This window comes from Marmota monax, unplaced genomic scaffold, assembly GCF_021218885.2.
Source record: "Marmota monax isolate L192 unplaced genomic scaffold, Marmota_monax_Labrador192_F-V1.1 WCK01_AAM20220418_F8-fsc00018, whole genome shotgun sequence".
In the NCBI taxonomy this organism is placed as follows: domain Eukaryota; kingdom Metazoa; phylum Chordata; class Mammalia; order Rodentia; family Sciuridae; genus Marmota; species Marmota monax.
In genome coordinates this window covers 23,077,493-23,090,870 of record NW_026692201.1, presented here as the reverse complement: position 1 = coordinate 23,090,870, position 13,378 = coordinate 23,077,493, and the positions used below count along the sequence as shown (strand labels likewise).

Below are 13,378 nucleotides of genomic sequence, written 5' to 3'. Positions count from 1 at the left end.
TCTTAATTTTGTAAAATAATTTTAAATCCTTCTTCTTAATATAGGTATAACAGTCCTTAATAATCCTCAGGGCACTTCCTAAAAAGTAACTGAACTGTCAGTGACAACATAAATATGCTCATTAATCTCATAGGTGAATCTGCAAATACCTTTGTAAAAATCTAAAGGTAAAAGGCTTATTTCTAATTCCATCAACTGGATATAGTTTCAAAGAACATCTGAACCTATCATAATTCCTTATTTAAAATGAAAATATGGCATTAGGCATAATGAATATCTGTGAATTCTTTAGCAGAAAATAAGGATCACCGAATAGGATCACTACAAAGGAAATCTATAAGAACTCTTTAATGTATATACAGAAAGTTGATCTGTTAGAAAATATCTCAGTTGTTGAGTACATTTTCCAAACCTGATCTCAGATGGATTTGAACAAAGAATTATTTTACTGATGATTCTCTGAAAAACTTTTTAATCTGACTCATCAAATCAATAAGCCAAGGTGTGTGTGTGTGTGTGTGTGTGTGTGTGTGTGTGTGTGGCATACTTAAACCTCTATAGCAATAACTTTCCCATCAATTTGCAACTGAGGATCAGTTTTCTAATTGTTAACCCATTTTTTAAAAACTAATGATGACTACTCAAAAGGCTTGGATTGTGACCACATTTATATATTTTTTCCTTTTTTTTCTTTTTTTTTTTTTTTAGTTATAGTTGGACACAATTCCTTTATTTTATTTTTACGTGGTGCTGAGGATCGAACCCAGTGCCAGGCAAGCACTGTACCACTGAGTCACAACCCCATCCTATCTTTTCATACCAAGAATCATCTTCATTTAATTCTGTGCCCAAGAAAAAGCTTTTATGCATGCATTCGTCAATTCTTTATATCAATACTACTTCCCAAATTAATTAAAACATAACTGTGCTCCACTACAATGAACACCTGAACTTGAACAAAGCTAAATCATGCTTTAAAGTGTGCTTACTTATATTTAACTCAACATATTATACGATATTATCAAAGTAGAGTCAAAGTATATCAAACTGAGTCAAACTAGACCCTCCTCTTCACATTCAGTTTTTTTCCTGTGACCTTCCTTCAACCAGAAATTACCAAGTCTCTCAAGCTGGTACTAACATAGAAGAGAAGTTGTTGCTTTCTATCCAGGCATGCGGGCACATGCTTGAAATCCCAGCTACTCAGGAGGCTGAGACAGGAGAATTACAAGTCTGAGGGCAGCCTCAGCAATTTAGAGAAACACTGTCTTAAAATAAAAAAACAAAAAGTGGTATAGCACCCATGGCTTCAATCCCTGGGAAAACAAACAGATACACACACTACACTACACTACACTACATTACACTACATTATAATATATATATATATATATATATATATATATATCTGTATATATATACACACATATATATACACACACATATATATACACATACACACACACACACACACACACACACATACACACACACAGCAGATGTAGTGAGGAATAGGGATATGACTCAGTGGTAGAGAGCCTCTGGGTTCAATTCCCTACCAGTACCATACACAAAAAGAAAGCAATATATTTCTTATTCCCACTGACTAGCACCCAATATTTTATGCTCAGCTTGAGTTGTGTTTTTAATCTAGTAACCTAATCTAGACACTGAAAGGACAATATCAGCAGCCCCAAGGACTGATGCACTTAGCGTCAAAGATCAGATAAATATAAGGGCATGTAAACCCAAACTTGGGATCTCTAAGTTTGGGTATACCAGTTGCTCTCACTGAGACTCCAGACTGTAACAGCCTTTTTTACTTACCCATGGATGGAAGCCCTTTTGACAACTAAAAGTGGACAAGTAGTACACTATTTCTCTCTTCAAGTCATACCACCAATATCAACTTTAAAAAGACCTTTTGTATCCTTAGCTCTCCCCAACCACTCCCATTAATCTTTATGCATTTTTCCTCTAAAGAACAATTTTAGAATAATATAATGCTGTTCTAGTGATGAATATTCTGACAGTTGTTTTAAATCTTACAAAGTAAGAGTTTCGGATGTAAGAAACACCATAGCTCAAAGCCTCCTCCTCCACCAGAAATCTCCTCTATGACACTAAATGATACCTGAGGCAGTTGTCTGGGAAACCGCACTGCAGAGCCCTGGCCATCATTTGCTGCAAAATGAAGGAAGAAACTCAACACACAGAGGAATCCTTTTCTCATTGTACTCCCCATTCTTCTGTTCCCTTCCACTAAAGAAGCTTTCCACACAGAAACACCAAGAAGACTTTTGTTACTTTCTTCATCCCATATCATTGGCTTAGCCTCCCCCTGTAGCACTGTGGAGCTGAAAAAGACTTGGGGTCCTCCAATCTAGAGAAGTCCAGACAGCAGACTCAAGTTTTGTTTCTGTGACAACATTCTTGAAATAAATGGAATGTCCAGGAGGACCTTCACTAAGCAATACACACAAGAAGGAAAAGAACTTCAAAGGGTCTCCCTACAATTAAACTTCATTTTCCATTGTTTTTTGAAACTCTCTTAGAAACCTGAATTTTATTTAGCAAATAACTGGGTTTCCTCCTAGTTTAGATGCTAAGGTGGGAATAAACAAAAAACAAACAAACAAACAAACAAAAAAAACCTGGTTCATTGTTCAACCATAAACACCAGCAAAAAAGACAGCAAAACCAGGCAATAAAAACAGTGAGCAACTACCACCAGGGTGGGAAAATGTGGATGGGTCTATAGTCCTCTTTGTACTTTTTCTCCTTTGAAATCAAATATAAAATATTTAGGAAAGTAACTTATAAGTAACCTATTATTTTTCTGATTAGTATAGCAAGAAAGCAGTATGATTAAATTCCTGGCAAATGTTTTCTCTTCTGCCAGGGCATCCAAATGCCAGTCTTAACTTATCCATCCCCACACTCCTCAATTTTGTTTGATCCAACCAGACCCACCTACCTCTCCTCTTCTATCCTTGACTATCTTTCAACCCTATACAACAGTGCCTTTGCTCTCCATTGCAGGATCATTTTTAAACCAAAGACTTGCAAGGCTTAAGGCATGACCATTTTAAAACTCTTTGACCAGCAGCTTCCTCCTTTACTCCCAAATCTCTACATTCTTTTCATCTTTATCACAGCTTCTGCTCTCAAATACCAATTTTTCCCAAAGATATCTGAAGGATTTGAACTCTTAAAGGTGCTTCTAGGACAACCACAAATGGATTACAACAATAGATTAGGTTTTAAGGGACTCCTTAACACCATTCTGTGGGCTCAGGAATCTTAATGTTAGCTTTCTGTTCAGAAACACTAGGACAATGAGCAGCAGCCTTCTCTACAAAAGCTACTAGATATAAAAGCAGCTATATCATGAAAAGGGGTTCCAAAAACTTCACCACTTCCAATCTGGGTTTCCTGTGAACATTCAGAAAAGGTACATATATCTAGGGATTTTTTAAAAAGGAAAAAAAAAAAAAAAGACTTTTTCTGGCTGCTCCCATGGTATTATAGCCAAACAGCATGAGCTCAACTCCTAGCTTTCAAGACATGAGATAACTGACAGAACATGACTGCACTGTCACCTCAATTGCCAAGAACCACAGACCTAATCTAGCTCTATCCGGAATTCTGAGGTGATGTTGGTTAAATTCTTCCATATTTCAATTACTAATGTTTTCACAGAAAGGGTCACAACATTGCTAAAAGAATATTAATTTCCATGGTCTGGGGTTGTGGCTCAGTGGTAGAGCCCTTGCCTAGCACGTGTGAGGCACTGGATTCCTCAGCACCAAATTAAATAAACAAAATGAAGTTATTTTTTAAAAAAGAATATTAGTTCCCTAATAAGAATATTATACTAAGTCAGTAGAAATAGAAACTTATTGATAACAAATATTATATAAACAGGTTATAAAAAGACAATTCTACATCTCTTCCATCACTAGAACACTATCTTGGACAAAGCCTCTTTTTTTTTTTTTTTTTTTACTTCTTCTACATGTCCATATTTTTATTATGGCATGAAAAATAAAACTAGGTTCTCTCAGTTCATTTCTCTTAGGTAGCACTGTCTAATGACAGATTTGCATTTTAGTTTGGGGCTTTTTATTGTTGTTATCATTTTTGGGGTTTTGCTGCCTAGCAGAAAATGTACTTGTAAGTGAGCATTCAAAGATGGTGTCTGTCTGACTAACCAGGAAATCACCTCTGTTTATTTTCCATATGATAATTTCTTTATACTATTCTTTCTAGTTCTGAATCTTTCAGAGTGAGTTCTCAAAGACCACCTATAGAAAAATGAGAATTACTGGTTACAACCATTTCTAAAATATGCTGTTTTTTATTTTGTCTCAAGACACTCTTGGAAATGTGTTAAGTAATAACAAAGACTGTTTCTACCACTACTTTCTAATTAAAAGTTGCACTGATTTCTAATTCAGCCTTAAACTGTTAATGATGCTAATCCTCAATTACTGTAGTCTAATTTTCCACAAATGAAATAAAAAAAACTTAGAAAGATAAAAACAGTTTAACCTATATTCTATCACACAGAGAAACTATGAGCTTTTATTTCATTAGGGTTTTCTTTCAATTCAATAATTTGTAGTAGAATGTTATATATCTACACACACACACACACACACATATATATATACTCACACATACATATATGTATACATATGAAGCTACAATTTTATATTGCTTTATAACCCACAAATACCTAATTTATTGCCAAGACTTTCCATTTTAGAAATGAAAAATACTTTCAACTGGATACCAATCTGAAAATGTAAACAAAAAAAACTTTTTAAATAAGAAAATATATAATTGTATACCAAGCTATAGCAATATGATCATTATGGCAGTTATTTTCCTATGAAAAAAAAATAAAGCTGTTTAAATTGTTTTTTTCAATTCTGGTTCTTCAAATACCAATGCTTTTCCAACCTCTAAATTTACTTCAGATCACACTACAAACTACAAAGTAGTAACAAAATATCTCCTATATAAGAGCAAGAAATTTATTCATCAACATGTTTCCAAATCTTGTGAACACTTCTAGTATCCTAAAAATAAAGTTGCTGATATCTAGGCCCAACCTCTGAACTTGTCAATCAGATTCAGAAGGTAAACCTTGGCTTTAGCATTTCTTAATATGAATTTAAGTTAGTCTGAAATATGCCAACCCTGCATGCAAATGAGGACAAAGATAGACACCAAATAATTACTTCTCTTTATTTAGTAGTATCATTTTTCTGTCCAAAAAGGGAGGGAAAAAAAAAACCTACATAGTTGCCATAGAATTTTTGGTTGTAGTGAATAAATCACTACTTCCTAAAAGTTTCACCTCTACCTGCCTAATAGACACAAGAGTTATTGTGAAACCAATCTTAAATCTCTCTCCCCATAAAACAATCACCAGAGATCCAAAGGCAAATTAGATATCCAGTATTCAGCTTAACAGTCAGCGGTCCCTCTCCAAGGGTAAAGCCAAAAATATCTTCTGGACCAAATGGGAATTCCTCACCCTAAGGTCTATCCTTATAAGTTCTTTCTGGAAACATGCATGTTATATGGGTTGTAGCAGCATGTTACCTGGACATGTTAACAACATAGGATATTCATCAAATGAACTCATCATCAACAGGTAGAGAGCAGAACCCAAGAAAATGGGCCACATCAGCAGCAACTTTTGTCTGTGTGTGTGTGGTGCTGGGGAGAGCAGCAACTTTTGACAGGAAATGGAGGAATGACAGAAATCCCTACTGGATAGACAAATCTTAAAGGCCAGAATGTCTAAATTCACTTCTTTTACAAATTTATAGGTCAGGAGGTAGAACCACTGACAAGATTTTAACTGAAAGATATGTGGTCCTGAACCACTGAAGCTGTTCTAAAGTTTCCACACCTCTTTGTCTATATATGGACATATGAGAAAACATAAGTGGTAAAGATTTTATTAAATGAGGATGAACGTGTAACAAAAGCCAATACCAAGCTTGATAAATCCTTCAATAATAAATTCTAATAGTTATTCTGCAACAAAACACCCAGACAGATGACAAAATTATATGTGCATATTTTCTGCATTCAAAAGAATTAAGTACAAAGATAAGCATATTTACCATTATGTCATGTCATGTTAGAAGATATTAGAAAATTCTACAGCAAATCTTCCAAAGTTTTGAATTAAATCTACCTAAAACCTGAAAAGTACCTCAAACTGCCAGCATATAATTTCTTGCTGTACTTTCTATATTACTTGCTAAAGGATGCTCATTCAAGTTCCAAGTAGTGAAACTACAGTACCTAAAATGATACATTGTCAATCTGTCTCCAGCAACAACTCTGAAAATACGGATAATAGACAGGAAAGGATTAGAAATCCAATTTTCTACATGAAAATTTAAGTATTGCTTTTTTGTTGTTGTTATTGTTCTCTGGGATTTTGCCACTATCCTTCCAATTGTGACAATTTGTAATTATTCACATCTAGAGTAAGATATTCTGAGGGGAGAAGATTAATTTTAAGACTTAAAAATGTATTTTAATCCTGTAAATAAATGTTCAGCAAAACAATTCGCATTAGTCTTGATCAAATAAGTGATTTAGTCTTGTGATTTTTTTTAATTAGATGAAATGTCACATTTAAAATCCTATAAACATGGAAGATACAATTATTCCTAGGATAAAAAATAGGCCTTTGAAATACTCACAATGACTTAATAACCTGTATTAATACATATTTTACACTCAAATACTAGATGGTCTCTGGTTCCTTTCAGCTCATATCTTCCTTAACTCTACCAGATTATTCTTAGAACCTTAGCACTTACAGGTAGAACCTGAATATGAAAGAAAATTCACAATTAAAGTTATCCTCATTAAGCCTAATTAAACAGTACAGACAGAAAGATGGCAGTAGAATAAAGCAGTCTGAATTAGGGATAAGGAGAATATAATTAATAGTTCTTCATCCCATGAATGAAGCAAAATATACAAGTCTGGCTGGAGTTTGGGATATAGTGGACAATATCTGTCTTTTGGGTGAACTAACTCAACAAGGTATAGACTTTTGTATCCTATTAATGCGATACTCTATCTGAAGTAACCAATCATCCCGCAGGAAAACACGTGTCACCTAGAGTCAATCCCCTAATTTTAGTATGTAGTCTCCCTTATTAGCAGTTTTCTTACTTTCTATCCTAAAGGGGAATCCATAAGCTTAAATGCTGCAGGTATCTCACTCCTGTATTTTGACTCCAGCCCTTCGGGTCCAAACAAAAGCTATTAAGTAGGGTGGGATTTATTCTCTCCATTCGGTAAAAGGTTGTGGCTGTTTTCAGGATATAGGCTCCCGCTTTAACACCTGCCATAAATTGTGATATTACCGTGACAGATCCTTCATATTCAAAGAGTTCTTGATTGAAATACTGATAATATCAGGAGTCAGTGAAAGGAAGTGTGATGGCCCTGCAGAGTGCACCAGAAATAAACAGGAGAGTGGCAATGCTGGCAGCACTTCGGAGGCTCATGGCGGGGCGAGGAAATCATCCCGTAAGTTTCCCTTCCTTCCATGAAATTACCCTGCCATGCCCCGCATCCCCACCCCACCCTACTACAAGAAGTCAGTCCCGCAACTCGCTGTAGGACAGGGGGACAGCTCCTCACCCACCGGCAGAAGTTGGGTTTGGCGGCAGCCACAGTTTAATCCTTCCTGCTGGAGAGTCGAGGCTGACACCGCCTTCTACGGGGGCAAAGCCAGGATGCCAACTTTCCCGCGGCCCCCTCCTCTGCGCACTAGCCCAAACTTTGTGGTTAGGCGGTGTAAAGTAGCGCTGGGTCGTGGCCGCACCTCGAGCAGGCATTAGTGCTGACCTTCACGCCAGCCCCCAGTGGCCAAACCCGCCGCCCGAGCCTCCAGCAGGCTGCCTCCGGACCCCCTTCCACCGCCCCCCAGCCCTCGTGGGAAACCCGGACGACGGTAGCCCGGCCCCGCGTGTCACTACAGTCTACGACCCACCGTGGCCCAGAGAGACCGGGTTTCGAGGTCCACTCACCATTGGTGAAGGGCTCCATTTTCCCCCCGCTGCGGCTCCTTATAGCCGGAGCGCCCGAGCTTCCTACTCCGAGAGCTGAAGCGGCCCTGTTGACTGAGCATGCCCAGCGCGGCCTTGAGGGTTGCCGGGGAGGTGCCGCGTGGGGCGGCGCCGCTCCGCCGTTCCGGGTTTTCGCTTCGGCTGCAGAAAGAGCCAGGGAGGCCGGAGCCCAAAGCTTCAGCTCAACCCTCGGAGGACTTCAGGGAGAGGCGGGGAAAGAGCGGCAGGGGCGGGGCCAGAGCGAGCCCCGCCCCGCCCCTTCCAGAAGTGCCAGCGGCCGCAGCGTTCCCTAACCGCTAAGCTAGTTCACTTCTTCAGCCAACGTGGAGGCCCTTCAGTTCCTGGGCGCCGCTAGGCCGGCTCTGCGCCAGAAAAGCACCGCCCCGCCCTTGTGGAGCGGACATTCCAAAGACAGACAATAAACAAACGCAGAAGACACGCGAGAGTAAAATCAGTGCCCCACTGCGCATTCAGTCAGGATGATGTGATGGAGAGGGAGTGGGTCGTTCATTCAGTTGGCTTGGTGATGTGAGGCCTCGCTGAGGAGGTGCCACTGAAGTCGAAATCTGAAGGCAGAGCAGGATCCTGAGGAGGAAAAGTCACTCTTTGGACCGCAAAACGTCGGTTTCCAGGGAGACTGGCCCCAGGCAAATCGCTTAGAGGCCAAAGGAGCGTGTGATGTGGGTCTTTTCCGCAGGGCTGCCCGCCGATTGCAGAGTTGTCCCAGAGTTGAATCTCGCTGGCTAGGAGACCGAAGTGAGGGCGGGGACGCCCACGGACCCCACAGCGCTCGGGGTCGCTTCCACGGGCTGGCGGCTCTAGGCGCGGCCTCAAGATGCGGGCGGATCAAAAAACCCGGCGCCGGATCTCCCGGCCGGGCCCCAGGCGCCGCAGGTTGTGGGCAGAGGCTCGCCTGATCTCAGCTCTAAATCAACACCTGCGGTTCCCTGGGGCGCTGTCTCTGGGGCCTTGGGCCAGGCCCTGCGGCGCTAGGCCAAAGACGCTCTCCTAGTCTCTCCTGTCCCCCAACCCTCGCGCCATTGTCTCCAGCCCCGAGTCTCCATTGTTTCCAATGCCAAATCCCGGCAGCTCTGGTGAGCCTTCGAGACAGAATCCTCGGTGGACCCGTGAACCCCGGGGAAACTCTTGTCCGCGCTCTTCCTCATCCCTCTCTCCGAGCGCGCATCGCCTCCACCCTCGCGGCAAAGGCCTCCCCCCTCCCAAGGCGCAGCCACCGCTCGTTTCCCTCCTCCCCTCCCGCAGCTCTGGCCCCTGCAGCGACTTGGCTCCGGATGCACCTCACTGCGCCTGCCAACTGTCACACAGTCCTCTGAGGCTGTCAACAGCAGGGCGTCGGGTGCAAACAAGCCTAGGCGAGGGCAAACAGGGACGGAGGGCCAGAATGTTTTTCGACCAACACCAGAATTAGAAATTGGGTTCAGAGAAATGAAATCGAAGTGCAATATCGTATTTTAAAATGTCAATTGTATTACACCTTTTACTTCCCACCCCGCTTTAAAACTTCAAATAAATACCAATTTTAATTAGAATAAAAGTGAAACTCCTTACCTAACTCTAGGACCTTATCAATACATGCTCACCATGCTTTGGCTACAGAGGCCTCCTAGCTGTTCCTGAAAGTGCCAAGTTCCATATGACATTGTTAACCATTCATTTTGCATATCCGTTGCAAAAGAACTAGTTGTTCCTTCTTGGTATTTTGTCTGCTGGTTTCTTCTTGTCCCTTAGGTCTCAGCTCAGATATCACTTCTGCAAAGAATGCTGGTCTGACCACACATCTGAAACAGCTACAGTCCGCTCTATAAAGATTTGGCCTTACTTCTTTACAGCATTCAATTCTGTCAAAACCATGGTTTTGGTTCTTCGTTTAATTATTATTAATCTTCCTCTTGAGAATGCAAAAATTTTGAGGACAGAGTGATTGCCCTTTTTAAGGTTATATCCTGATGCCTAGATAAGTATAAGATGAATAATTACTGAATGAATGAGTGAATGGATACAGTGATATTTAGAGCTGTAATTCACAGCCAATGTTAAAAAACAGTGTATCTATATTGAATATTTCTAATTAATGTGTTCGTGTTCAATATAGAGAAAATGCCTCCATTACATGACATTTTAGAGCTGCTCTCTTCCTACTGTGTGAAAGATAATAGCCCTTAGGGTGGACTCTGTAAGGGCACTTCACAACCAAAAATAAAAAGTGAACCACAAGGGTTAGTGTGTCAATGTTCAGATATTACACAGTATAAGCAAAGTTGGATTTTGTTAAAATGATTCTTTGCATTACTTAGTTAAGAGACTCTTCTCTATATTTTAGGTCATGTCATGTTCCTCTGGAGTTATTTTTGTAGCCATTGCACTTAGTATCAGAGATATTTAAAACTCCATAGCTTGTTAAACCACCTCACCTCATCTCACCTCACCCCACCTCACCCCACCTCACCCTTCAGCTACAGTCTATCATGCTTTTAAGTGTGAAACATGTGGTCTTGTGTTTTGTTTTAAATACTTCAACTCTGCAAACTTGTGGTAAAAATGTTTCCCCACTGCACTAGCAAATATAGGTGGATCAAGATATCTTAGTGTGATTTGACAGAAGCAAACAATTTCTTTGCCCCTCACGCTTCCCGTTCTTACATACATAAAAAGACATTGAGGACTCTTTAAAAGACTTAGGATCTAGTGGGAAAAAAAGTAAACAAAACAATATGCTTCAGCATCCTAGCCACCCTCAAAAGAATAATAATGAATTTTGTCATGTTGTGTGCTGTTTTAAATTTAATTTCATAAAATCTTTCTGAGGAAAAAAAGTATTACAATTTCACTACTGAAACCCATTTTACGTTTCTATCTTTAACCCCTCCCATCCTCCCTGACAGCACTTACTCTTTAGTTTAAGAATTCTTAACACTTCAAAATATTATGAAGTTACTACTCTTTATCAAAGAAGCTAGTGTGACATTATCTACTACATATATTTACCATTTTTAGAATTATTCCTGTGTGCCATTTAATGTTTGAATTATAAAATATAAAAAAATAACATGAAAAAAACATGGGTTCTCCTGAATAATAAACAACATTTGTTTATTTTTTTTTAAAAAAGAATATAAATTAATATAGTCATATGGAAAAACAATATAGAGCCTCCTCAAAACATTAATATGTATCTACCTTATGATCTGGCTATCTCATTTTGGATTATATATACAAAGGAAACAGCATATAAAAAGAGACTTCCATGACCATTTTTATTGCTGCATTATTCGCAATACCTAAGGTATAAAATCAACCTAGATGCCCATTAATAGATGAACAAATAAAGAAAATGTGATATGTACACACAATTATTTAGCCACTAAAAAGAACACTCTCCTATCATTTGCCGCAAAATGGGTAGAAATAGAGCACAATATGTTAAATGGAATAAGTCAGACATAGAAGGACAATTACTGTACGCTTTCTGTCATATGTCAGTGCTTTAAAAAGTCAATCTGAATATATAATAGTGATTACTAGAGGCTGGATAGGGATGGGGTGAGGGGGAAGTGGAATAATGGAAACCAAGACATATTAGGTAGAAGTAAGTTCTAGTGTTCTACAGCACAGTGGGGTTACTGTAGTTCAAAAACATATATTTTATGAATAACTTGGAGAGAAGAGTTCAAAGTCTTCAAACAAAATAATAATAAGATGGAAACATTAATTACCCTGACTTGATCAGAACACTTGTAAATGTATATTGAAATCTCCTGCTGTACCTTATAAATATGCATAATTATTATATGGTAATCAAAAATTTTTTAAAAATTTACAGAGACAGAAATGCTAACTACCCTGATTTGATCATTGAATATTATATACATGTATCAAATCATCACACTGTACCCCATAAATATGTGCAATTAAAATAATAATTTTTAAATACCCTGACATTTAAATTTTTCAGCTGAAATTAAAATATTTATATTCCATTTAAATTAATAAAAACATTTTAAAATAATTAAGCTTAACAACAGATGAATATATGATTTTTTAAATCAAAATAAAAGCATTTTGTCTGCCATAGTTCTAAGATTTGTACCTGCATAGATGTGTTTACATAGATCCATAAAACGTGAGGCTTATATCAGCCTCATATTTTACAGATGATGGAACTGCAGTCTAGAAAGGGTAGAGGACTTACTCGCAGCCCAGGGGAAGACACAAGCTGGAACTCGGGCCATCTGTGCTCTAAAAATATTGCTATGAAGTTTGCTGTTGCCTCCTTATATCTAGAAGGAATTTGGGATCAATGGCAATGTAAATAGATATGAATTTTAAAAAATGAAGCAAACTTAAGACTACAAGAAGGCTATTCCATTATTATATTGATAGTCCATATCTCATCTGGATTTGTACTATCAAGTAGTCTAATTGTTTTGAAATAAGCCAATTAACGATACATTAATTCAGTACACACATTTGAAAATGTTATTCTTTCAGCACTTTTCAGTAAATGGAGGACACTACCCGATGCCAAAACAAGAATGACCACCACAATGTTTCCAGTCACTCTAACGAATGAAGGAGTCAATATCTCATTACTCCTGTAACCCATTTGCAGCACACATACTCTGCATTAATTAGAGATATTTGAAGTTATGTCAAACTAAGAAATGTTGAGAGCACAAAAAAAAAGAATAATTATCCAACGATGTTCTTGTGGAGTTCTAACATCAGCAAAGCAATGCAGCTAAGTAAAGGAAAAGGTTATTGTTAGAAAGGAATAGTTATATACTAGCTTATATGCTTTGTACTAGAAAAACCAAAGCTCTGAACCAAACTAGTTTAAACAACAAGGACATTTATCATTTCACATAAAAAGTCCAGAGGGGCTGGGGTTGTTGGTCAGTAGTAGAGCACTTGCCTAGCATGTGTGAGGCACTGGGTTCAATCCTCAGCACCACATAAAAAATAAATAAAGTTATTGTGTCCATCTACAACTAAAAAATTAAATTAAAATTTTAAAAGCCCAGATACAAGACAAACTTCAGTTGTAACTTCCCAACCTCATGAAGAAATCAACTTCTCACTCCAGCCAGCAATCCTTTGTATAAGTAATTTTCCAAAAGACTAACTACCATATAGCCCAAAAGGTGACTGCAGTGGGGAAGGAATTTTTCTCTTTTGTGTTTCTTTCTTAAGAACAAGAAAACTTTTCTCAAATATCACCCATTAGAATTCTCCTTAGG

At 38.6% G+C, this 13,378-nt stretch overlaps 1 protein-coding gene across 1 annotated transcript in view; it reads right to left on the bottom strand.

The window, feature by feature from the left end:
• Lnpep (leucyl and cystinyl aminopeptidase) overlaps nt 1-9,317 on the bottom strand; it is a 90,149-nt gene extending 80,832 nt beyond the window's left edge. The window contains exon 1 of the mRNA XM_046428904.2: nt 8,082-9,317. Within this exon, the coding sequence (XP_046284860.1) occupies nt 8,082-8,100 (19 nt within the window). The 5' untranslated portion in view covers nt 8,101-9,317. The remainder of the gene's footprint in view (nt 1-8,081) is intronic.
• Between the last annotated feature and the right edge of the window lie 4,061 nt (nt 9,318-13,378).